Raw genomic sequence first — 27,414 nt, forward strand, 5'->3', positions numbered from 1 at the left:
GAAACTATAGGTGGACTGATTCTTAGATAAATGAAGAAAGCCACTGTCTATATAGTTCAGTCCACCTCAACCAAAGTCTGCAGGAGACCAACACATCACGGAGCTTCCAGGTTTGGCCTGTAGATGAATGTCCCCATGTTGTCCTTTCCTGTGCATTTTTTTTGTTCCAGGATCTCTTTTTGTATCAGTGACAGTATCTTATAAAGAAACCGGGAGGATTTGATTAGGGAACACCTAATGGTTACATTTTTTAGTTAGAGATCTCTTTGACGTTCTTAACTTCACACAGTCAACCTTCTGAAACTCTCAAATTAGAAGACAGCACAGGGATTTGGAGGCAACACAGTTGAGCCACTAAGAGCCCAAGCGCTCCCTCTAGTAGAGGGACAGATTTGATGTTCAGCTGCTTCTTTCTTCCAGTTATCCTGGGTCCTTTTCTTCTGATGGATGCCCCACACTTGACCTCTACTCCTGTTTGCATTGCCTGGTTCCCCTTTCTCACACCCTCCTGCTTTCTCTACACTCTCATCTTTTCTCACGCAAATGTACCTCTGCTCTATTTCAGTAGCTTCCATAAGGCATCATTTAAAACATCTAAGACAAAAAGATCTGCTCTATTATACCCTTAGGCAGTGCTTTATGGTTACATATTAGGATCCTCTGAGGTGCTTTACAAAGATACTCACTACTTCACAGTCTGGATTAGGTGCTTCATGATGCTACGACCACATTCTCTGCTGCTCTTACTCCGGAATGACTCAGGGTCTTCATGAACTCATACCTATTTCATTACCTAGCCAGACTGTCATCTCAAGAAAGCCTGCACCAGTCACTCCAGCACAGTGTAGAAGTGGTTAGCTGGCAGAGAAGTAGGCAACACAAACCAACGTCTCACAGAATTAGGTTTGAAGGTATGGTTTTGGTATTTCCTAACCAGAGGATTGTGAGGACTTTATTAAACCTCACTTTAGCCTTGGTGTTATGATTGGAAAAGAAGGACACATTAAAGCCTGTCTTGTAGGTTTGTTGTAGGTTATTAGCATAGGTATATTTCCTGGCCTTGGTCTATGTTCAGGAGATGTTCTTTCCCACTTTTCTAATTTTGTAACACTTATTTCATACTTTCTCTATTTTCCTGACTATGGTTAGCTTCACTCCAACCAGTTCTCATGTCAAGAACAGGAGATGGATCTTACTCATACTTGTGCCCTTGGACTTGAGGGAACTCAAGAAGGATTGAACTGAGTCTTTCTGACTTCCAGACTACACTGGCTTTCTATTTCTTTTGCTGACTACCACCAAATGCTTTATAGAGTACAAAATTGTAGTGCTTTTTCAGTATATGTGCACTGAGTGTGACATGACTAATGGGTAATATTAGTCATTTACAGAAGTAGCCTACTTCAGAGAAGTCTAAAAACCCATCCACGATAAAGATCTGGGCAACACACACATAAAAACAGAGCAACCGTTTCTCGAATCAGAATGCAATGAAACAAAACAACAACCAAATAGTGTATTATAATGTAAAAGGAGCAAAAAATTGTTAGCAGGATTAACGTTGCTTTGTAGGGAGCATTATTCACACACACACATACACACACACATATATGTGTATACATGTGTATATATATACACACACATATGTGCATACATATATATGTGTGTGTGTGTGTGTGTGTGCGTGAGAGAGAGACCGAGACACACACACAGAGAGAGAGAGAGAGAGAGAGAGAGATAGAGAGAGAGAGAGAGAGAGAGAGAGAGAGAGAGAGAGAGAAATTTACACCCATGACTCCAGAGATACACAGAGCAGAAGCCAACATCCCATATAGCTCTGCAGACTTGCTCACTAACGTGAGATGCGACTGGCAATAATATCATGTCTCTGGTCTTCATGCCACTTAATTGACTTCACCGTTATCCAGCCACACTAAGCGAAGCAGGTCCTAGCAATGACCTGCTGCCTCGGGTGCCATTTCTTCCAGGGAAGGCAATTCTTTCATTAGTCTGCAGCATGCATGCTCTTTGAGAGAGGAAGTTCTCACAGGAGATGTTTGACAGTGTCAACATTTGGTATCTTCGTGTCCAAGTGAGTCAACCTGAAGTTGTTTATTTCTGTAAGCTTGACAAAATCCCCAGGCCTGACCTAGAGACTGGACCAATATAATGGTTTCCTAGGAGGACTGACCCAAATTACTAACTGGTGTCACTTCTAATAGCCTTTCTCTATGTAATAAAGTGAAAAACAGTAAATAGTGGATTTTATTTCTGTAATTGTATAGTTTGACTTTCTAGAATAAGACTCAAGGCATATTTAACCAATATAAAATGTTATTTTATAATTTGTAGTGATAGAAATGGTATATTTAGCTCTAAAGAGCACATTGAAATATTACAGAGATATTTCCAGGAATATTTTGCTGTTACAGTTGACTTTCAAGAGTAAAAACAATACAACGTAATATATGCCTAAATTTTTAAATTTTGTAATGTTTATGCTTCTATGTGTTCTTCATTAGAGCTGCACAGCTATCATTTCCTTTGGCTCAATGATAGCTTTTGTTTGGGTTGTTTACGTTAGGGTATCTACAAATTACTCAAAGATTAGCTCATTATTATTACCTCATTATTAATATCTACCAATTTTAAAGTAGCCATTAGTAATGAAACACATGTTTATAATTTAAGACATATTCCTCCAGAAGTAAATGTACTACAATTATGAGACATGTCATTGTAGGTCACTGAGTGTTCATTAGCTTAATTTATTTCTATCACTGCTCTGTAGCCCTCAATACCCTGAAATACACATGCAGCCAGATGCAAATCTGTTGAAAGAAAAACAAACATTTGATAATGAAGAAGTTACAAAACCCAGTGGTCTCCTCCAAAAAATCATAGCACCCGAGCTTCCTACTATTTTTTCCCACATATTCTTTCCATGTTTGGAAATGCATATCATATATTTGCCACACATAAACATGTCTGTTCTTACTAAGAAAAAAAAGAAAGAAAGAAAGAAAGAAAACGTTTAAATTCCTAAGCCCTGTGGCAGCAGTTGCTGGCTGGGAAGGGATGTTTATAAGCTTTATGATATTAACTGCAGCACTCAACCCCAGGCAGCATAAAGCATGCAAAAAAGAACTTTCTGTCAGTTTTATTATTTCTAAAAAGGTTCCCCTTGAAGCAGAAGAGTGACCTTGCTTTGCTGAGCTGACATATGCCACTGGATTAATGGTGGAGCTCGGCTGAAAGGAAGCTCACGGACACATTACAACTCCAGAAGCTGGGCTGCCTGTGCCCATTAATCAGGGCCACCAAAATCATGCATCAAACCCACCCATTTAAAAGTAGTAAAAACGACTTAAAAAAACTTTTTGGAATTAGCTTATTGTTTGTCATTACTTGTGTTCAAGGAGATCACTGCATGGCTAAAATATCCTTTGAGGAGACCTTTAGAAAGGTCATTTTGTACCCAGAGGCCACTTGAAAGCAGAGCTTGTTTAAGATGTAGGGGACTTACATGGTGAGCTCCTGAGTATCTTCTGGGAAAATTATGGAGCAGATTCTTTCTTCACAAGTAAGTTTCCACATCTTTATCTATTTCTTGGTGATGAGTATTATACACAAACTTCACCCCTTTGTGATCATATATATTACATTAATAAATAATATTATACTATATATTAATATATAACATATTAATATATTAACCCTGATGATTTAGTTGTAGTAATACATGATTGAGAAGCTTGCTAGGATATTTTTTAGAGACCTAAAGTTCAAATCAACATATTAAACAATTTAATATCTTAAAGTGTGTCTTGGGCTTGGAAGTACCACACATCCTTTCACAATGTTGATCATGATTTCATTTAAAAAAAAATTGCAGCAGTTTTTCCACCTCTAATTATTGAAAAGGATAAATAAAGGTGTTTGTTATTAGCTTCTATAAAGAACTGAGCAATAAATAAGTAGGTAAGTTATTCTTATCTTTTTTGAACTCACCTAATACCAAAATTTATTGGGTTTATCTTCTGCTTCATACTTTTTCATTTATAATAATGCTGATTATATAAAGCTATGATATAATTTCATCTTACAAGTTGAAAAACTAGGCACTTATTAAGAAACCAAAGAGAGTTTTTAATTTACAGTTTGGGCTAATATAGCAAGGTAACAGTATTTGAAGTTCATCGGCTAAATAATAGTTGTCTGTTTTTTTCTTCTATTTTTGTTTTTCTGAGACTGTGTTTCTTTTGTGTAACAGCCTTGGCTGTCCTGGAACTCACTTTATAGACCAGGCTGGCCTCAAACTCACAGAGATCCACCTGCCTTTGCCTCCCAGGTGCTAGGATAAAAGGAATGAGTCACTAAACCCGGCCTTCTTTTTACCAGGATATTAAATATTACTTTAGTTGTTAGCCATATCATACACAAAATATTATGATACAGAACTATATATTTGCTTTTGAAGTTTAGTTTTCTTACTAAACAGATTAAACTCAGTAATAGCATGAGCAGTTAAAATCATATTTAATATTTAGTCATAGATTAAAAAATCAAATATGTACAAAAGTTATCTTCTAAACTTATTGGAGAAGAATGTATGCTTTTTTGTCATTGGAAATTTGAATCATCTATCCTTTACAGAGCCTCCCTGTACCACAGTACATAGAAACTAAGATTAGTAGTGTGAAAGTTGCTGAAGGAAACTGTTCATCTTTTGGTAAAGATGGCAATTTATAAGCCTTATTACCTTGGTTCCTTATGTCTTTCCCTCCTATGTCCTACATCTTCCCAAGCACTAACTGTATCCCATAACCCTATGCACACAGGTAGCCAGGAGTTCTTAAACCTAGAAGTGGCTTCTGAACATTTCTCTGTATGACTCCTCATAAAGTTTTTAAACAAACTGTCTACACTAGCATACTGGCATATAAATTTCAAATTACTTGCTAATTTTTAGTTTGAGGTATTGTCTACTCAGTCAATAAGAAATCTAGTAAAATTATTATTGTTATACTGTTATTATTGAAGTTTTTCCCATTTCCCTTAGGTAACCTCTGAAGTACCTTTTCAATTTACAGAAAACATTTTAGCAACATATAAAATTCTAAAATTAAAGTTTCATTATGGAAATTCTGAGCAAATGTTAGAACTCAGTGGCAGCATCTGCACACCCTTTATGTACTTTGCAGTTGAGATGAAGCAGTGTACCAAATTAAAAAATTTTATTCATTAAAGTGATTATGTCCATTAGATAGTATTTTTTTGTCCCTCAAAAGTTAGAGAGTAATTATAGTTTACATTAGTCATATTTTTGTATTTCAGGAATCCTTTTCATATATACTAAACATTGCACCCCTTTTTGTTATTTTATCATTATTTAAGCAATATTACTTTTGGATTTGGTGATTTGCAAAGAGTGTCTCAGTAAACAACTACAGAATTATCTTAGAATAAAAAAATTTGAAGCACTTAAAATTATATTGATTTGAGATAATCTTATGTCCCCAACTTTTGATTATTTAATGTAGTAGTATGCATAAATTACAATTATAGGTATGGGCCTATACATATTTACAGAATAGTATTATCAGTGTTGAAATTTTTTGTGCATGTGCGTGTGTGTGTGCGTGTGTGTCTGTGTGTGTGTACTCACCAGTTTAACTGTGTGGGTATGTAAATGTGTGCACATAAATGTGGACACTGTAAAACAACGTCTAATATTCTTGGTAACTGCATATATCTCATTTGAGACAGGGCTTCTGACCTGGTGCTCACAAATGAGGCTGAACTGGCTGGCCAGCAAACTCTAAATACACCTCAGTCTTTGCCTTCAGTGTTGCATGTAGCACCATACCCAACATTTTTCAGTGGTGTGGTGATCAAATGGCCTTATGTCTGTAAGGGTAGAGCTTACCAATGTGCCATACCTCATCTCATGGTTACCATTTTGAAAATGTATAATGTACAAAATTTAAAATTTAAAATGTTTTACAGAACTTTTAAAGATTTTTCGTAGAAAGTTTTGCCACATGATACTTCATACTTGAAAAAAGTGTACTTAAAACATATCAAACTATTTCTTATGAGCTCCCTTCAACTAAAATAGAAGAATTTCTACTGAATTCCTAGAACTTTAACATAACTTAAGTCTTTGGTTGCAGTATAAAATAATGAAACATAGTGGTAGATCATGGAGAGGTAAAGTTGAGAATCTTAACTACTCGAGTCTTTTTATTCTGAGAACTTTTTTAATGCATTAAATTAGCTATTATGATTATCATTTTTGTATTGACCATTTTCTGTTATTATTGAAGTTTTTCCCATCTCCCTTAGGTAATCTCTGAAGTACATTCAATTTACAGAAAAAAAAAAAACATTTTAGCAGCACATAAAATTCTAAAATTAAAGTTTCAATATGGAAATTCTGAGCAAACATTATAACTCAGTGGCAACATCTGCACACCCTTTATGTACTTTGCAGTTGAGATGAAGCTAATGAGGTCGACAAGAAACTAGCTAACTTTGGTTCCTAGAAGCCAGACACACACTGGAAATATCCAGAACACTGATTTGTATTGTTTTGTTTTGATCATTTTACTTAGCTCTGTGTTGCCTTTATACAAGGTTGTAGTGTTAGTGTTGAAGGCATGAATTTTCAGTTCTGGTTGTTTTTTTTTAAATCTTGAAGTTCCCTGACACCCCAGATACTGTCTTCCATTGGTACCACATGATGCTGTAATTATTTAACACTGAGGCAATCCTAACAGATTATTTTAAGTGAGTTAAATTTGGTTCTCACTCTCCAGCCTCTTAACACCCGAGTCAGCCAGAACAATTAAATCCTCGAATGCTTTGGGATAAAGGCTGACAGGCTTGTAGAGATTTATCTTATTATAGTACAATATTTATGGTGAGCTCAAACAGGATTTTGATCTGAAGAATGGATACTAACGAATGTCTTATGAGTGATATTTAGATGTAAGAACTTGTTGGCAGTAAGTATGTATAATTTTTAATTCGCCAGTCTACTTCAAAATACTGTGGGTGTCTGACTCACATGTGCAAATATTTCCTTTGAAATGGATTGACACTTCTTCTATTGGTGCCTTACTCAAATTTGAAAGTCATGGCATAGATGAGATTTTATCTGATCACCCTAAAAGCTGGTATCTGGGTAAGAAAGAAACGGAAGGTCAAATCTCCTGGTTTGGGACAGAAGCTTGATTCATAGTTTTAAGGGAGACTCCATAGTTTTTGTTCATGTTCCTAATACAGACAGGTAAGTAGTTTAAAAAGTCTATTTAGTTCCATCCTTCCATTCTTTTCAGAGAACAGCTAATTTGAATAGGAAGAAGAAAAAAAGACTGGACTAAAAGTCTGTGAGGAATGGCATGGCATAGAGGAGGACCTCAGTGTGGAGAATTTTCATGGAGGTTTTGTGAATTTGTTGCCTTGTTTTTTATTCAAGTTGTAACCCTTACACAAATATCGTTGTCCAGAAGGACCAGTGATTGCTGAGGATGCTGCCACTTGCATATGAAATGACAATATGTAAGAACTGAGGTTGCTATGCAAAGCTAGAGTTGACTGGAGACCAAAGGATGGATTCCCCAACTGTTACTTGCTTTGTGTACGAGAAGCATATCCAAGTCTGTGTTCCAACACTCCAGTTGACATTTGCTCCCCCAAGGAGACTATGTGAAAAAGGAGACCCGTGATCAAGGGACCATATATAGACTTTGGAACAGATAATCCCAAACCATGTTTATATAAGAACATTACTTGTGCTAAAGTGGATTTAGATTTCAGGAGGCTGGAGAGGTGATGGGTCAGTGGTGAAGAGTGTTTGTTGATCTCGCTTTGTTTTATAATAACAATAAGTCCCCCCCCAAACAATCAACTCAATTTAGAGTTAGAAAGATTTGTTTCATTTGGATTTTAAAGTTTAGGGATTTTTTTTTATTTTGATTGAATTTGATTTACGAATTTGTGAAACTTTTACACAGTTTTTTTAGTCTTTTTTTAATTAAGAAAATTTTTTAGCCGGGCGGTGTTGGCGCACGCCTTTAATCCCAGCACTCGGAAGGCAGAGGCAGGCGGATCTCTGTGAGTTCAAGGCCAGCCTGGCTACCAAGTGATTCAGAAAGCGCAAAGCTACACAGAGAAACCCTGTCTTGAAAAAAAAAAAAAAAAAAAAAAAAACAAAAAAAAAAGAAAATTTTTTATTCATTTTACATACCAATCAAAGATCCCCCTCTTCCTTCCTCCCACCCCTCCAGACTTCCCTCCCAACCCATTCCCATTCCCTCCTATAAGGAGGTTTTACACAGTTTTGTATTCAAATCAAAGAAGCAAAGTATATTCAGAGAAATACATTTTCTTGCCTGTTAGCCTTACTCATTCATTTTGACATATCTCTGTGAGAGAAACCCTGTGTTTACCTTCATGAGACATGCACTTAGGTAGCCTGTTCTGGATACCTTTCTCTGTTTTGTTCTTTTCGTTCTATTGAATTAGGCACAGGTGAATTTCACTATATTTCCATTGATACATACACATGCTACTCATTTAGTGTCCTCTTGATGAGTATTGGGGTTTCTGGGTTTTGGAGTAAAGTATTACAATGAATGTGATGTGTATGTATATATGTATTCGTTCATATGCAGAAATTTAGAAATTTACTTGCCATGACAAAATATAAATATATATGAAAATTTATAGGATGTTGACAAATTTCCCTCCACAGCTGTTTTGCCCTTTTACAAGTGGTTTTCTAAGCAGATAAGAAGGACTATATACTGAATTTTGCTGGAGTTGAGCTAGCTGGGTTTGAACCTAAGACACTGAACATGTAAAGCATGTGTTCTACTTTGGGCTACACTCCAAGCCCTTGAATATACTTACACACAATCTAAAAAGCAAACATGATCTAATGCTACCTGTATCAAATATTATCTAACATGTGACTTGCTTTTTTTTATTCAAGCTGCTTTTTCCAGAGACAGTTCTTCGTGTAATTGCTTTATCTTGATCGAAGCTTCTGCCACCAGCTAGTATCTGCACAACGATTACATTATAATACAAATTTGTGAATATTCAAACATAGTCTCATTTATTAAAGACTACTATTGAATAGGGGCAGCTTGGAGGGAGGCTGGGGAGCGGGAGGAGGGAAGAGAGGGGGTTCTGTGGTTGGTATGTAAAGTGAATAAAATTTCTTAATGAAAAAAGACTACTATGTAGGAAGCAGACTTTGCTTCCACATATTTCACCTTTTCACTATAAAACTTGACAGCAGAAATTATAAATCCACTTCATGTCTATAGGTATTAACTCCTTTCTGACATAAGCTATAACCTATAAATATGTTCTGAAACCATCTTCTTGAACAGTAACTAACTTTCAGACTGGATAATGAAATATGTTAAGTGCCCTTGTAAGTAAATACTAAAATTTGCTTCTTAAGAGAACCTTAGGATTGACAGACAGACTCCTGTACCTTAAAGTTGTTGAGGGATTAGTAGTGATAGTACTAACAAAACCCAAAGTTGTTTTTTTTTTTTTTTAAAGCTAAAACCGCTATTCCTATATCTGCTTTTCTTTATTGATATAATGGGGGCAGAATTAATTTTAAAAGGTGGTAGCTATTGATTACTTAATGGAAGAATATAGTGTAGAGAAATGCTGAAGTGAATTTATTCTGTGCCCTCCCATACAGCAGGCCCCATTATCTAGTAGTGGGAGGCATTTTTGCAACTCTCATTAATATGTAATAGGCAGCATCAGGATGGATAGAGGCTACTAAATTGCCACAGGCCTACGATCTAGTAGGCCATAAGAATGTCTCAAGTATACAATGGGGTAATAGATGTCCTTGATGTACTCATGTGTAAGCAGGGACAATAGTTCCCTCACTTCCTTCTAATCTCAGATCATTGATGGTCTGATGGAAACACCTACTAGGCAAGTCAAAGTGATTCACGTTCCGGGTAGATCTCTAGTTTGGTAAGCTCTGTATGAGGTGACTTGGTATTTTCCGCTGTGGAACACAATTTCAGCTATCTCAGCTCTCCTCTCACCACAAGCAAGAAGAGCTGTGGGATTGTTCAATAGAGGAGGCAAGTAAGTCAGCAAAAGGCACTTTGTCTGCTACTGTAATCATTCTTGGAGCAATATTCTAGAGCACAATGTCTATCAGACTTACCACTTGCTACATGTCCAGGATCTGTTTATTTCAACTCAGTTTATAAAGGAAATAAGGAGTTTTAAAGGCAAATGGTGGTGAGAGATGTGTCTAAGAACTTGGATTCTCTGGTTAAAGTGAACTCTGATTTCTGAGTAGACAAGTAGAAATTATGTAGATTACTCACTACTGCTATTGACCTTTTTTCAAATTACTAGGTTACCTTTTCAGTAAAATCTATTCATTTCTAAAGCAGATTTCCTTGAAATGAGGTATAATGAAAAGATATCTTCTTTGGATTTATAGGTACACACACACACACACACACACACACACACACACACACACACACACTCATGCACGTACTCGTGCACATATGCACGTGCACACAAACCATAAGATTAGATACCTGCCATCCTAAACAATGCATAAAATCAAATTGATAGTGAGAAAGTCAATTTTTTGAATCAGTGATTTTGAAGAATTTTGAGAATGTGTTCAGGAGGGCCATTTACTTCGAAGCATCTTAAGGCTATTTATAATTACCTACCTAGAGTGAATTTGCATGAGAATATAAATTTTCGTCTGCTGATAACATGTTGAGCTTGTCCTTGAAATCAGTGAGGGAAGCTGCCCTGCACAATGGGGGATGGGCAGTGGGATCTCAGTGCAATTCCATGTGAAATGCGAAGAAATTCAGTGTTACTCTCGAGCTCACACTGTGTATGCGTAACTGTTAAGTTTATTAATAGGCCCACATCTATGTACTCTCTTTCTGGTTACCAGCAGAGAAGGTAAAGCTAACAAAACTTACTAGTGGGAAGTGCATTTGCGTTAATTTTGTTTTTAAGCAAACTCAGGAGGCAGAAGAAAGATAACTCGGATGCCTGCTGTGTTTCATTGTCGATGGATGTTTATTGGTTGCCAGCTTGGTTAGTAAATACCGCTGTCCTTTCCTAGAGCAAATAAGTTAGTGTTCAGCTTCTTTAAAGATGGCTTGGTTTAGAATCTTCAGAGGCTCCAGTTGCTGTGTCAAGAGATTAAGTAATACCATAAATAAATTTTAAAAAATTAACCAAGGCCTTAACCACTATTACACAAATCAAAGGAAGACATTTTATAAGTTTTAGTATAAAAATATGAATAATATTTATACCTTCAATGTCTTTTGAGCGCCCAGAGAAGAACTTTTCATAGCCTACATATTCAAAATGCATTTCTGAGAGGCTGTAATAAATTTATTACTTTCAGTTGTGAAAGTCACAAACCTTAACATTTCTTTTCCTTTTCCAATTTTACAGCGCAGCAGCAGTTTTGGGAATTTTGATCGTTTTCGGAATAATTCCACATCAAAATCTGATGACTCAACTGAGGTTAGTATTTTATTCTATCTTTATGAACATTATGATGGCATATTATAAAAGTTTATAATGTTAGGTAAGGAAATTAAATACATTTTTCAAGTCATGTATACTTACACAGAATTTTGAAATAAATGAGCAATTAAGGCCTAGTACCATGTTGGGCATTAAGAGCTATCTAAAAAACCTACTCAATATTTGGGCAGAACATGAATTTAAAGTTAGTTACAATTTAAAGATCATTATAATTCAAAGTTACATTGACAATTCCAAGTCTCCTGAGCATTTCCATGCTAAAGCAATACACATGCATGAGTTGACACCACGCTATTGTTGTTAAATGGGCTTGATGGTCATTCTGATAAGATGAGCATGTGGCTACTCCACTGAACTCTGTCACTTCTAGTGTATGCATTAAATGTCTTAGCATTACATGCATATTTGTAAACTATGCACACTTTGTATATGTCCTAAACAAAGCTCACCATAACATTAATTTGGTAGATAATAATAATAGCAGTGCCAATGACAGCTATAGTTAATTGAGTGCTTGTCATGAGGGAAGTATAGTGCTATCAATTTACTTATCTATTTGGAAACTATTGGTGTTTCAATTTGACTGTTGAGTGTAGCTAGAGGGTTTTCTCTCCAAGTCCCGCCAAGCCCCAGCAATCCAACAGCCCACTTATAAAATAAACACACAGACACTTATATTATTTAAACTGTTTGGCCTAATGGCCCAGGCTTCTTGTTAACTGTTCTTATATCTTAAATTAACCCAATTCTATTAATCTATATTTTGCTACATGGCTCGTGTGGCTTACCAGTACCTTACATCTTCCTTTCTTCTCCTCCCTGTCTTGCCTATACTTTCTCCTGCCTGGCTCCTGGCCAATCAGTGTTTTATTTATTAACCAATCAGAGCAACACATTTGACATACAGAACATCCCACAGCAGTTGAGTTTCCTGAGCACAATGTATTTCTACTACAGAGTTAACAAATGATGAAGGTAGAACCCAACTTCATCTCTGACTTTAACATCTGTCACCTTGTCATACAATCTTATTTACTAGGTGCCACCCAGGATGAGGGACTAAGGAAAGGTCCCGTAACCAGTTAAGTAATGGGAGGGAGTCTCATCGAGAAAACCAAGAATGCGGCACATATTTAGACCTAATCCTCACCCTGACCTTAACTCAGTGAACTCACTAATAGTTGCTTTTAGATAAAGAGGTTAGATAAAGATTTAGATAAATCTTACATACAGATGCATCTATATGTAATATATTATTTTTATTTCAGAAAGGGATATTCTAGATAAAGTAAATTAAAATAAAATTTCATATATTTTTTTAGTATATCCATTAACATATACCTATATGTATAATATATTTTGTTGATTTATGTAATATATATACATCAGCCATCACACACACACACACACACACACACACACACACACACACCCCTGTCTTAGTTTCTTTTCCTGCTATTGGGATAAAATACCCTGCCAAAAGCCAACTCCGGGAAAATGGGTTTGTTTCAGAGCACAGTTAAAGATTACAGTCCATCATGGTGGGGAAGTCAAAGCTGTAGGAGCGTAAAGGAGCAGGTCATATCATATGCATAGTCAAGAAGCTGAGAGCAATGAATGAATGCTCAGTTTCCTTTCTCCATTTATAAAGCCCAGCCAGGGACAGTAGCTAGAGTGGGTGGCTCATCTCATCTCAACTCTATAACCAAGACCATCCCCCACAAGCATGCACAGAGCTTCATTCCCTAAGTGACGCTAGATCTTGCCAAATTGATTATAAACACCAACCACTGCAATCCCTTTTTACTCTCTCTACATTTATGTGTGACTATATATAATTATATATGGACTCACACACATATACGTATAGACATTTATTTATGTATGTGTGTATGTACATGTGTAAATACACAGAGCTGTATTCTGCTATATGGTTATTAACAAGCCTATCAAAGTATCTCAAGCTCATTCCCTGTCATTGGAATAAGTAGCAATGGCCTTGTAATTTGCTAAAGCGTTTGGCAGAGCTGATAAAGTAGTCTCCAGTTTTTTAGAAACCCAGTATCAATTCTTCCTCCTTTCCACAGATACTAACACAATGACAGGGTTTCTGTTAGCTACCTCAGAGTAGTGTTGTAAGGAAGGATGATAATGTTCACTTCATAAGGCCTGGAGCCTGGCAGCAATATCACTTAAGATGATGATGACATCAACAGATATATGAATTCTAACTAGAAATCTAGTTCAGGCTATGGAGAACTTCACAGAAAAGAAAACTAATTTAACATATATGGAGACACTCTCTCTGAAGCCTCTGTAAATTATGATGGCAAAAAACAAAACTATATTTCATTATTTTAAGCCTAAATAATAGTAACAATATCGATTTTAACTACATAATATACTTTTATGTTTATTTCAGTTAGTAAAATAATTTTACAATTAAAACAAGAAAGTTTAAGCAAAGAGAAGAGAAAAGAAAAAGGCTAATTAAAATTTGAGTGCCTCCAAATTATATTTTATTCTGGTATTTGGAATTAAGCAAAGACTCTGCCTTTATAACCTTGAATGTAGAAATTAATAATGTGCAATGAGGGTTTAAATTGGCTGTCCGTTCGTATTTATCATAGGCAATTTGGGGTAAGATATGAAGCAAAATATAATATTGATTAATAATGATGTTAACTATGTGGTTAAACTCTCATATTAAAATATTCAAGCTCACTAATCAGAAGTTTCCCATCATTTTTTATGTTCTGGGAATGACTGGCCATCCACCTATCAAGCATGGTGGGCAGTACTAAAGCAGATGACCTTCATAGTTCATTGCTTGAACATGTGAGGTACCAAGAACATCTAATCCAAATATGTCCTTCAGGGGATGGGGGAAACTGCCTCAAATTTCCACATCGGGAATTTCATTTATTTAGAGGATACTGAGCAACAGTTAACATGCCTTGAAGTACTCTTGAGACTGGAATGAAGCATACAGAGAAAGCCTTTATTCTCATGGAACACATATCACATGGGAAATGCAGATAACCACTAAATGAGCAATCAAATTGTCAAATAAAATAAGGGCAGAGAAGAGGAATAAACCAGGTAAAACAACAGGAAGTGTGGACAAGCATGGAGAATGACAAATCAGATAAGTTCTTTCCTGTTACTCTATGTTAATTGGAAACCTGGATAGCTTGTGAAATCTGTGGCAGTTTAGAGATGGTCAAGGCAAAAGCATGTCCAAACTTTGGTGAGAACCTTGTAAAGTAAAGCAGATGCACAACCATGGCGATATTTTTTTGCCGTGTCTTTCAAGTTCTGTTGTACATCTGTGAGTCAGAATCACCACAAATGAGTTGTTAAAACAAACTGTCCCCAAATGTTGAAGATGCTGTTTTGTTATCTGATAAGTAGCTAAGTGTAAGTTCATAAAAATGTTATTTTACACAGATTCTATATGATGTAACACATATTTTATAAACAATATTGATTAACAATAATGTTAATTATGTGGTTAAACTTTCATACTAAAGTATTTAAGATCACTACAGAGACATTTCCCATCATTAATTGTATCTTACCACATGGATTTATGCTATGCTGTTGAGCTTTGTAGGCGAACACCAATACTTATGATTTTTTTTTTTCTGAGTCAGAGAAGAAATGACTGCTTTATCAGGAAGATTATTAATGAGCATATGGTAACAGCAAACCAAATAAAAGACTTAATTGTTATATATACACAATCTATGAATTATGTGAGGATTTATTAGTGTTGAGACAGATACTATTTATTATTACTTAACGTGAATAATGAGCATGCATACATACCCGGTCAGATAAAACATTGTAGATTTCAACTGATTTAGCTAACTTCCAAACTTCTTTAAAAATCACTATGACCATGCCAATCCCTTTGAGACGCAAGAGGCTACTGTAATGCTCTTCCATCACAGAAGGGTGATAAAGGATCTTCTAATCCCTCCATTAAAATACCTCCCATCATATAACTGTAATCACTTTCTATTTTGGTCATCTCAAAAACAATAACTAAAATGATTGTTTAATAAAGCTATTAAGCCATAGCTGAATTTCTCAAGGAATTTCACATGCAAAGATGAGAACTTTTGAACAAGTTTCTTATGCAGGTAGCCAGCTAGAAATGTTTAACAATACATGTTATACCCAGAATGTGTAGAGCACAGAATGATCACACAAAAAAAAAAAATCCAAACTTGGATTCTCTCTAAGGAGAGTATCAATGAGTGCTCTTAGGGTTGGACACAGGGTTTTGATGTGGTGCGCATGCCTAGCATTTGAAATCCCTAGCACTGACAAACACTCAACCCAAACAAATGATCATTTCATCTTTTGTAAATCATTCTATATCAGGTCCATGAAGGGGAAGTAACAAATGGAAGTGAAGAACAAAAGAAAACTTCAAATAATGGAGCAAATCTAGGTAAAAAAATGAGGGCTATTTCATGGACAATGAAGAAGAAAGTGGGGAAAAAATACATCAAAGCCCTTTCTGAGGAAAAAGTAAGTATATTTTCTCATCGATATTTTTATATTTTTTGTAACATATTCAGTCGGCTCTTTCCCTAGATCTAGACTATTTAGTGCTTTATGAAGCACTTAGACATATTTTTTCCTTCTACTGTCATACCCAGAAGTTCTGTAGTTCTGAAAGAAAGAAAGAAAGAAAGAAAGAAAGAAAGAAAGAAAGGAAGGAAGGAAGGAAGGAAGGAAGGAAGGAAGGAAGGAAGGAAGGAAGGAAGGAAGGAAGGAAGGAAGGGAAGGAAGGAAGGAAGAAACCTGTATTCTTGTGTTCGTGAGTGCCACAGGGTGCACACAGACATCAGAGGACAACTTTTCAGTCTGTTTTCTCTTTCAACTTTACATGGGTTCCTTGGATCAAACTCAAGTCCTCGGGCATGCTCAACAAGTGCCTTTACCCATTGAGCTATTTGCTTGGCCCAGTTGTATGGTTCTTAAATGATTATTACTCCCATTTTAAAGAAAAAAATCCACACATCTAGTGTGTGAAGAACAGTATATTGTTTAAGTTGTAAGCAAGCACCTGTAATTCATGCCTTCTTATTACCATATACTATTCATTTATAAATAGTCTACATTTTCCACATCTACTGGTGGGTATTTAGGCTGTTTCTACTTTGGACATAATATAATTAATGCTGCTGTAAACACTTGTGTGTGATTCTTTGTATGAAAATATTTTTTGTTTCTTTTTGATGTATGGTAAATCTACATCTAATATTTTGAGAAGCTGGTAACTGCTTGCCCAAAACTATGCACAATTTTACTTAGCCGATATAAATATGTAAGTGGCTCCAATGTTTCTGTATCATGTCAGCTTGTGGTATTTTTTTTAAGTATCAGCCATTAGTGCAGACGAAGTAGATTCACACTGTAATTTTTCAGTTATGTTTTTCTTCTAATGGATGATACTGAGATCTTTTAATGTGTTTGTTGTTTCTATCTATTTCTCTTCAGAAAACGTCTATTTAAATTTTTTTCGGCTTTTTAATATTTGGTTATTGTCATTTAATAAGTCTTAAATGTTTATATAATTTCTGAATGAGTCTTTTATCCATTATATGACTTCTAAATGTATATTCTATTATTCTGTGCATCATATTTTCATTTTTATTGTATTCTTTGTATCCCAAATATTTATAATTTTATAATAGTCCAATTTCTTTTTTTTCTTGCTATTTGCTTTTGGCATCATAGTTGAAATATTGCTTAACACAATATAATGAAGATTACTTCTGCCTTTTCTCCTAACAGCTTTATAATTTTAGCTCTTAAATTTTAGTGTAAGAGCCATTTGTGGTTAGATATTCTATCTGGTGTTTCGGGGGAGTAAAACTTCCTTTTTTTTATGGAAATATTTAGTTGACTCAGCTTCACTTGTTGAAAACTCTTCTTTCCCCATTACATTGCCTTGGCAGCAATGTTTAAAGTCACCTCACCATCATACTCAATATTGTTATAAACATACAGATCATAAATCTAAAAGTGTATGCATAAACTTTCAGGTCTATATTGTCAATCCATAGGTCTTATGCCCATTTTCTCTTTCAGCCCTCCTCTACTTGAATTCTGTCCCCAGAATACTATCACAATAGTAATAACCCCTTTGTTGCCAAACACAATGACACTTTGCTTTTAAGCTATAGACACACGTGATGACATGTTTACATGCAAAATTTTCTCTTTGTTTCTTTGAGCATTCTTTGAACTTTTCTCTTTCACAGAACTCTTCTTGGCTTTACTTTTGTTTCCCTCTCCCTAAATATTAAGTCTTCTTTTTTTTTTTTTTTTTTTTTTTTTTTTTTTGGTTTTTCGAGACAGGGTTTCTCTGTGTAGCTTTGCGCCTTTCCTGAAACTCGCTTTGGAGACCAGGCTGGCCTCGAACTCACAGAGATTCGCCTGCCTCTGCCTCCCGAGTGCTGGGATTAAAGGCGTGCGCCACCACCGCCCAGCAATATTAAGTCTTCTTAAGGCTTCTCAAAATATGGGATGCTCCATTAATATACCCTCTCCTCTTTTGTGATCTTAGACAGTGTTATGCACTGTTTTTCAAAGTATCTCTAGATATGACTTCTTCACTTACTTGCTATATTAAATCAAATTTGATGGTATCACAGAAATGTCCAATAGATACCACAACCTATGCATATTAAAAAATTGAAATTCTCAACATTTCTATCAGAAAACAATTATTTCTCATCTATTATTTCCAATGGCAAAAGACCATACTTTCATGATTCTAGATACCAAAGAAAAAGTAAGGGGAAATAAGAATCACTCCAAATTCTTTCTCCCACTTTGAACATAATTATCATTATACATCATAATATAATCATTATTATCCTCTTGTTTCTAATGTCCAAAGAATACTTAAAACTTTATTTTTTTGAGCCGGGCAGTGGTGATGCATGCCTTTAATCCCAGCACTTGGGAGGCAGAGCCAGGTGGATCTCTGTGAGTTCGAGGACAGCCTGATCTACCAAGTGAGATCCAGGACAGGCACCAAAGCTACACAGAGAACCCCTGTCTTGGGGGGGGGACTTTATTTTTTCTATTCAAATTGTCCCTGATTTAAACCAAGTCGCTAGCCTCCCCTGCCTGCATTACCACAGCCACCTTTAAGTTCTGTCTATTGTTTCTCCAATAAGATCCTTTCTGGACAAGAAAGTGTGAAAAGATCTCTGAAAGGCAGGAACAAGGCCCATCAGGCCCCAGATTAAAACTTCAGATTGTCTTGTAAAGGATTCCTTCATTACAGTGTCCTCTAGCTGGTCCTCTGTGGAGCAGACCTCCAAGACATAAAAGAAACACCAAGGATTAGCTAGGGAAATGCCTGTGAACTCTTTGTTGTTATTTTGTTTGTCGAGACAGGGGTTCTCTGTGTAACAGCCCAACTGTCCTGGAACTCTCTTTGTAGACCAGGCTAGCCTCAAACGCACAGAGATCCACCTGCCTCTGCCTCTGAGTGCTGAGATTAAAGGTGTGCTGCCACCTCCCAGCACCTGTGAACTCTTAAGAAGTGTATGTGCATAGGGCAAGCCTTGCAATGGCAATACAAGGCTGACATCTATAAAAAGAGAGGAAGAGAAGAAAAGTATCAGCCCTCTTCTGAGAACGTTTTGGTTAGATCTGTGGGGATTTTGAACCAAAACTTCCCACTAGATGAGCTCCTTTGTTCTCCTCACCAGAACAGGCACAAATGTTATTGGTAAATATTCCGCTACTTACTGAGAGGCAGTGAGGGTCTGGCCTCAGTGCAAACACACAGGTAGATACAAAGGGAAATAACTGGAATCACTAGGGTGTATTAGTCCTATTTCTTTTGCTAATGGCATAACACAAAAGACTGGTTATTATTCACAGACAGCCTTATTTGGGGTCACAGTTATGACCCAAGATTGGGTGGCCACATCTCGTGATGACCTTTTTGGTGGCAGAGTTACAAGGCAACAGAAGTTATCACACAGCGACAAATGCAGTATTATGTGTAGATGTTTTAGTGTCTATCCATTTGTTAGTAAAGCCACCAATACCCAGTCGGGGAGGCCCTATTATGATGATCTGTCTAATCCCAATCACCTCCCAAAGGCCATGCCTCTGAACAGCAAAGTCAGACTGGCTGTGCCTCTAAACACCAAAGTCAGATTAAGTTTCCCCTTTTATGATACCTCACAGTGGAAATTTAATGCACATGTTGAGTTTGGGGAGATGACAAACAATATGGAATTATAGCATTCAGTGTCCAACCCAAGGTTCATGTGCTTCTTACAACACACATTAAGATCTAGGTGTCATGTTCCCATGGCTATCACAGTGGTCTACAATGTTCTTCATGAATTGGCTCTCAACCACTGCTTTGAGGTAATATGCAATTCCCTCCTTTCTCTCATGACATTGGCCTGAACACCCAAGGCTAATTATGAGTTTAGTTTTGTTCTTATCTTTCCTTTGGCTTAGAAAAGTATCTTCAGAAGAAAACAAAGTGCTGTTTTCTCATAATTCAGGCCAACATATTATAAAAGGTTATCTTCATACATTTTCAAGTAGATTCTGGGCATTTTCTACCTTATAATTGAAGTCTTTGGAATTCATTTCACCTAAATAACTAACCTTTTTCATTCTTGCCCAATTTACTGGTTCCCTCAAATTATACATTTATCTCCTTTACAATACTTATATGCCTCATGATAATATTTCCATGTACATATGTCCAACTTCCTTAAAGATATATAAAGCTTATAAAGTATGCCTCACCCATTCAGACTAGAACATCATTTGTTAGAGCAAAAACCTTTCATCTGTGATCTTGTTTATTAGAGTGGCCACAGATTTTAGAAAGGTGGCAGGTACCTAGGCTGTGCTTTATAAACATTCCCTGAATAACTGAATGAATAAAGAATAGATAAAAGTAGAGAATCAAACTAAGTCTATGTTTATTATAAAGTTTTATCAATGCTCAGTAATGTTCAAAAATAAGACTATTGAATTACAATGTGATGAGTATTAAGAAATTCATAGGCTTTGTCCAAACTTTCTAAAAATGGCAAACATTTGAGATGTTTTCAAGGAAATGTAATTTGTTTTGAAATTGTCTGTCTTTTCTAATTTTATGCAAGATTTGCTTTTCACTTGAGTAGGTGGCAAGCACAGTATGAGATTTGTAAAGCTCCTGAAATAAGGCTTGCTTTAGAATTGCAAAGTGAGCATGTTTTATTCATATCTAGTGATCTGGTAGTGTGCAAATAACTGACATGAAACAAATGTGCAGAGCTCAAACCTGTAGTATCAGATCTCAAAGGATTAGTAATGGTGGCGAACAGATAAGAGCGAGAACATGAAGAAGTAACTGCACTTTAGACAAAGCGCTGATGCCAACACAGCTAACATTTCTGATTAAATAATCTTGATACGATATTCATCTTTATTTTCAAAAACAGACCATTATAATTGCAGTTGAATTCCACACTAAACGATGTCTCATCTAGGGAATTTTTCCAAATATCCTCTAAACTGTTTTTCCTAGAAAATGAACTGAAGATTAATGACTCTCATATTTTATGCTGATGTATTCATGAGTCTTTTATTGTTTAAATGTGTCTTGCTTGTAGAGTCAGTGCGAACAGTGAACATCTCCATGGAAATCTGATCCGTACACTTAACCTCTGATATGTTTTGTTTTGAAGGAGGAGGAAAATGGAGAGGAAGCCCTCCCATATCGGAACAGTGATCCCATGATTGGAACACATACAGAGAAGAGCTCCCTCAAACCCAGCGACTCTCTGGATAGCCTCTACAGTGGGCAGAGTTCTTCAAGTAAGGCTGATGCATAAGGGGTGACAGCTAAGAAATGAAGCCTGGGCTAAACCAGTTAAAAAAACAATGCATGGTCAGCCTGAGGTTGTTTACCAGGTTAGAAACAAAGATGCAGACATTTGATGATAGAGAAGTTGAAGAGGCTGGGTACATGGGATATACATGCAGTTATTGATTGTGACACATAGGATAGTATACGTTGACATTATAGCCTGCAGGGCTCTTGTGAAAATGCCTCAAAAAATTGTATTGATAATAAAACCTGATGTCAAAATTGTATGTTCAGGAAACCTAGTTTTATCTTGACTCAAAAGATAGAAAATTATTTGAAATCGAGAAGTAAAATTCTGTTTTATTTCTCCTATCTTCCTTCTTTGCTTTTTCCTTTCTCTCTTTGTTCCGTCTTCTCTCCCCCTCTCATTCCTCCCACTCCTCCTCTTCTTCTTCCTCCTTTTCCTTTCTTTCTTTTTAAAAAATTTCCTCATTTTCTGCAAAGTGCAGGACATTTGCCTCAGTTCTGTCATTTGAATTTACCATAAGTAAGTAGAGACTGAAGCAATGACTAATACCACATGATAGATACGTCAGCAGTCGGGTGGGAAAGAGGATTAGCAGGCAGCTGGAAGGATTGCTGAGTCAACACTGATATTTGTCTATGAGGTCATTACGCAAGATTCAGTCACGTGTTTCTGCTATAAGAGCTACAGGAAAGTACTGATGGTGCTGGGGTCTTATATCTTTCTATATGTAAACTGTTAGCTTCCCTCCAGTCTCTTCAGGACTTTCAAATGTCACTGCAAAGTTTATTTTCTTTTTCCTTTGCAGTCAACTACTTCTGTTATTTGAAGATGGCTTCCAAAAAGCCTGTATTTTAAATATCCTCAATTTTACTCATATTAGCTGTAGAACAGTTATTTTGTGGTGAAAAACTAACGCAGAAACAGTTGGAGGATGTAGTGTGTGTGTGTGTGTGTGTGTGTGTGTGTGTGTGTGTGTGTGTGTGATTCAGATTTCATAAGTAACCATTCTGTTGGAAGTTTTCACATTCAACTTGTGATACTAAATGTGGGAAGAATTTTATTACTCGAACCCATGAGGCAAAGCCTGCACCCACACTTTCATCCAGAAGGGAGGCATGGGGAGATGGTGTCCCACTTACATGCCACATTTCTGTTCACACACAACGTGGAATGTCCTGCAGGACTTTTTAGCTCATTTCATAATGCATCCTAGTGAAACTGCATCCTAGTGAAACTGCAGCTGCAGCTGTTGCCTCCCCCAGCAGCAAAGGGTCAATCTGAAGGAGGAAGTGAGGAGACTGAGGGAGAGGGAGGAACAAGGAGGCCTTTCCATTGGTAACAGAATTGACACCACAGAAAGGAAACGAGCTGGAGCAGAAGGGAATGCTTCCTCCTGTTTGCTTAGTTCTGTTTTGTTTTCTTACACCTGAAGTTCAAGACCAGAAAGGAAGGGGACCAGAAAGCGAGTATACAGGCAGATTAGTATAGCATGGAGGTTCAGATATTTGGGCAATCTTCCTCTCCACCCCATGACAAGCAAACGCATCACCTTTGTAAGTTCTCTCTCACAGTCTTTGTACACATTCATAATTCTGGAGAGGATGTTTATTACAATTATGTAAGTTATAGGGAACCCTGAAGTGTCATGTGTTGGGCATTTATGATCAATAATAATACATAATAATTAAACTGTGTCCATCAAATTCTATCTTAGTTTTTGAGTATGGAAATTATCTGTCTAGGTCAAGTTTTGAACCTGTGCCATGCTCCAATGCAGCGATTGGGCATTGCCTACTGCCCTTTAAGCTAGCTCAGATCATAGAGTTCAAAATGAGATGGTATTGGAATAGGATTGAGGAGCGTATCCAGACTGGTAGGGAAAAGAGTCAGGGCTAGCTCAGAAGAGTGAGCTACTGAAGGAGTTTGATGAGGGGCTTGATGAGGCTGACATCCATTGCTCCAGTTCAGACAAGATGCAGGAGGCTGAGAACCTTCCATGAGAACTGTGAACCTTTCCTTCACCAGGTGGAGTAACGAGCTGTTCAGATGGAACAAGTAACAGGGACAGTTTCCGGCTGGATGACGACAGCCCCTACTCAGGGCCGTTCTGTGGCCGGGCCAGAGTGCACACAGACTTCACACCAAGTCCCTATGACACCGACTCCCTCAAAATCAAGGTGGGCCCACATTACATGTGCTTCCTGGTTTGTCAATGCTAGTTGCACGATATACTTTAGGGACTGCAGGAAGTATGTTCTTCTCATAGTAGGCTGGACCGGCCCCCAATGGGAAGAATTTGAACTTAGTGTGAGAGGGGGTGAGAGGGATCAGTCTACTGTGGCCATTAGCATAAGATAATACAAGCGTAGAGTCTGTGGGAGAGAGATAAATTGTCTGCATTTTTCTGAACTCTGAAACTCTCAGGTGATCAGCTAGTCGTGCCCACCTGATTCCAGTTAGATTAAAAATAATGGAGCAAAGAGAGGGAGAGAAGACAGAACTATGGGGCAGGAACCCAGCAGAGCCAAGGCTTGAGGATCCAGATGTGGCTGGGCAACTCCAGTTCTTTCTAACTGGGTTGTATTGTGTAACCAGAGCACTTTTCCAATTGATAACCCCACGCCAAATTTTACCTTACAACAAATTACCCTCGACTCTGAGGCTTCCAATAACATATATTAATTCGATCACAGTTTTTGTAGGTCATAAACCTGTGTATGGCTCAGCTGTTGTCTTCATAAGGATACCCCTGGCCTAAGTCAGGCTGCCAGCTCTGCTATGATCTCCCTAGGATTTGAAGTCCTTCTTAAAGCCCCCATGTGTTAGTAGAACATAGTTTATTATACATCCTATGAAACTATGCCTATGTGCCATTAAGTTGATTTTTCTGGATCTCTCATAGAGCACAATAAAGATCCCACAGTTCCTGAGGAAGGAAACACTCTTTGCTTGGGTCATCTGTTAACTTTGTTGAAATGTAGAAGTTTAAAAGTTACAAGGTGCAAGACCACAAGTGTAAAATCTGACAGGAAAGACCCAGTGAAGAACTGCCACACCTAGAAACTTGTTAGAGCTCCTTGGGAGATTGCTGGTCTCCTAGGTGGATGGTGTCTGACCTGTTAGTTCATTCTCTCAGGGAAAAGTGCAAACACCTAGACCCAAACCCAGAAGGCAGACAAGTACACATACTATACCAAATCAGAGAGATCATATCTTTCAATCACAATCATACTCAGTTATATATTACTATAGCAAATAAAATTTGTGTTTCATGTCAATCATACATTCACAGACTTGCATAAAATATAGATTTAAGCATAACTTTAAGGATAGAGCCTTATAAGTAGCAAATATTGGGATCTATAGCATCTCTTGGGGATGTAAAGTTGTATCTCAAAAGAGTAACTATGATTCTTATTTGTGTAAATATGACTCATAAAATAGGCATGTATTTTCCTAGAAATGAAATTTCCTCAGAAAGAAATATCCCCAGGAGAAATTTTACTCTTGCCAGTAATTGCATTCTACAGCTAAATGTAGTCTTAGATATGAATACACAAAATGCTACTTGGTTTTGCCCTATCAATCTGCCTAGTTCATGCTTCACTGAAAACTTCGTTGTGGATTTTATTCAATATAATATCTCCTTTTGATGTTATAATAAATTTTGAGCAATCCCAATGAGGTCACAACATGTTACCTGGGAAATTGAGGCACTTACATGAAATTCTTAGTGCCATTAATAAAAGAATTAATAATGATCTCAAAATTTAAGAAAATTTTATTGTAGTTTAGAAAAAAAAAAAACAGCATAGCACGTTGTAAGTCTTCCCAGCTACAGGGAAGAAGAAGAGGAACAGAGAAAGACATGGCATTTGAGTTCGTTCTGCATGGAGGTCACCCACATGGCAGAAAAGCAACCACATGGTAGAGATGGGCACTGCAGAGAAAGAAAGAAGGCAAAGTATTAGGGAAGGCACACTTAAAAAAGATAAGAGGATGAAAAGAAAAAGTTGTGTTTTTCTGAGTAATTCAGACAGACTTGAGAAATTGTCTGCAGTGCTATAGGAAGGTGACAATTATAGGGAGCAATAGCTCTTTAGCTCACTAAAGGGCTCATTATTTCTCTTCTGCCTTGAGCACAGCTTAAGGTGAACCCACTTCCTAGTCCTTTGGCTAGATGAATGGTCAGACCAAACAGATAAATCCTTTTATATTTTGAGTACCTTGAAAAGTTAGGTCTCCACCCAGGCCAGAAAGATAGTTTTCCCCATTACTTTAGTTTGATAAAAACAGTTTACATGGACTTATTTTATACTGTAAACAAACTATATCAGATGAGCTAAAATCATAGGCAGAGTCCGAGTGTCTTTCTTCCCCTTTACGATAGCCTGTTTGAATGATAGTTTATTGAAGCATGTTTCAATATTGATTTAGGAGAGGGAATAAAAAGGGATTCTTTTTAAGCTCACAAAACTTGAGTTTGAGTTCTGACATCATCTTTAACTTCATGTAGGCTAGAGAAAAGTCACTTATTATCACTGTTTCTTAACACTTAAAGAAATAGTCTGATGCCTCATACTATTTACCCAATACATATTTAGTAAGCATAAGACAATAGTACATTTAACATGTATATCATGTATATTGTTCTGCAAATGTAAGTTAGTGAGTTAATATGATAAGGAAAAGAAAAGCATCATCAAGCATGCTGGTGTTTTCTTCTCTCCATAGTGAACACTTTCACTGAAGAAGTGAACTCCTATCTATTTCTGTAGTCTCTGAAGATCTGTAGCACAGTACCTTCCTTCCTCGAAGATTCCTACAGTTCTGTTCTTTGTCCATATTACCAAAGCATCGTGGTGCTGTGGAATTTGACTTGTATTTGTTTTTGTCCTTAGAAAGGAGACATCATAGACATTATCTGTAAAACACCGATGGGAATGTGGACAGGGATGCTGAACAATAAAGTGGGGAACTTCAAATTCATTTATGTGGATGTTATCTCAGAAGAGGAAGCAGCTCCCAAGAAAATAAAGGCGCCCAGAAGCAATAAAAGAGAGAGTGCCAAGACTCTGCAGGACTTCTTAGAGAGGATTCACCTTCAGGTTAGTGAACCTTTGGTCTCTTTGGTTTTGCTGGAAAACGGGTAGAATGAAGAGTTGAGGAGAGTGGACCAATATTTACACAGGGTTGTTAAAAATATAAGATTTACAGCAAAGGAAAAATCTGTTTTCCTAGAACAGCTCTTATTTATCCTTTATCACTTTTATTATGCAAGGACAGGTCTTGATGTAACACCCTTCCTTTGGACTAATCCCTAATGGTACTTAGCAGCCAGTGACAGCAGAGATTAATGTAGAAAAGAGGTAATGACAATTAAAGAATGTATATCCAGGAGAACATGAGACCAGGGGAAAATGCTTAAGTGAGAACAGTAAAGAGAATATGAAGAATATAGTGAAATTTGAGGGACCGAGAGATCAAAAGGAAGTGCAAAGAGAATAACTAAAAATAATCATCTCAGAAGTAATTTCAGAAACAGTGATCATTAGTGTTCTAAGGATCATTTCAAGGAAAAGTTTGTTTTATCGAATGCCTTTAATCCCAGCACTTGGGAGGCAGAGGCAGGCGGATCCCTGTGAGTTTGAGGCCAGCCTGGGCTACAGAGTGAGTTCCAGGAAAGGCACAAAGCTACACAGAGAAACTGTCTCGAAAAACAAAAAAAAAAGAAAGAAAAGTTCGTTTTATAAGTTTATAAGCACTTTACTTGATCCCATCACACCTACCACTGGCACTCCAATCATCTGTTTTTATAACCCCATTTTTATTATATTAGTACCTTTTAAAAGAAATAGCTCTTGTTAAGCGGTATAATATGCTGCATAGTACAGTATACACCATCAGTAGAATCACTCCATTCTCA

The 27,414-nt window shown here is 36.8% G+C and overlaps 1 protein-coding gene across 2 annotated transcripts in view; it reads left to right on the forward strand.

Moving 5' to 3' along the window:
* Positions 1-27,414, forward strand: part of Samsn1 (SAM domain, SH3 domain and nuclear localization signals 1) — an 85,014-nt gene that overhangs the window by 41,643 nt on the left and 15,957 nt on the right. For both annotated transcript variants that reach the window (XM_028874776.2, XM_028874775.2), the window contains exons 2-6: positions 11,500-11,571; positions 15,988-16,137; positions 21,339-21,468; positions 23,514-23,665; positions 26,390-26,596. In XM_028874776.2, the coding sequence (XP_028730609.2) occupies positions 11,500-11,571; positions 15,988-16,137; positions 21,339-21,468; positions 23,514-23,665; positions 26,390-26,596 (711 nt within the window). The remainder of the gene's footprint in view (positions 1-11,499; positions 11,572-15,987; positions 16,138-21,338; positions 21,469-23,513; positions 23,666-26,389; positions 26,597-27,414) is intronic.

This window comes from Peromyscus leucopus, chromosome 12 (assembly GCF_004664715.2).
Source record: "Peromyscus leucopus breed LL Stock chromosome 12, UCI_PerLeu_2.1, whole genome shotgun sequence".
Lineage (NCBI taxonomy): Eukaryota > Metazoa > Chordata > Mammalia > Rodentia > Cricetidae > Peromyscus > Peromyscus leucopus.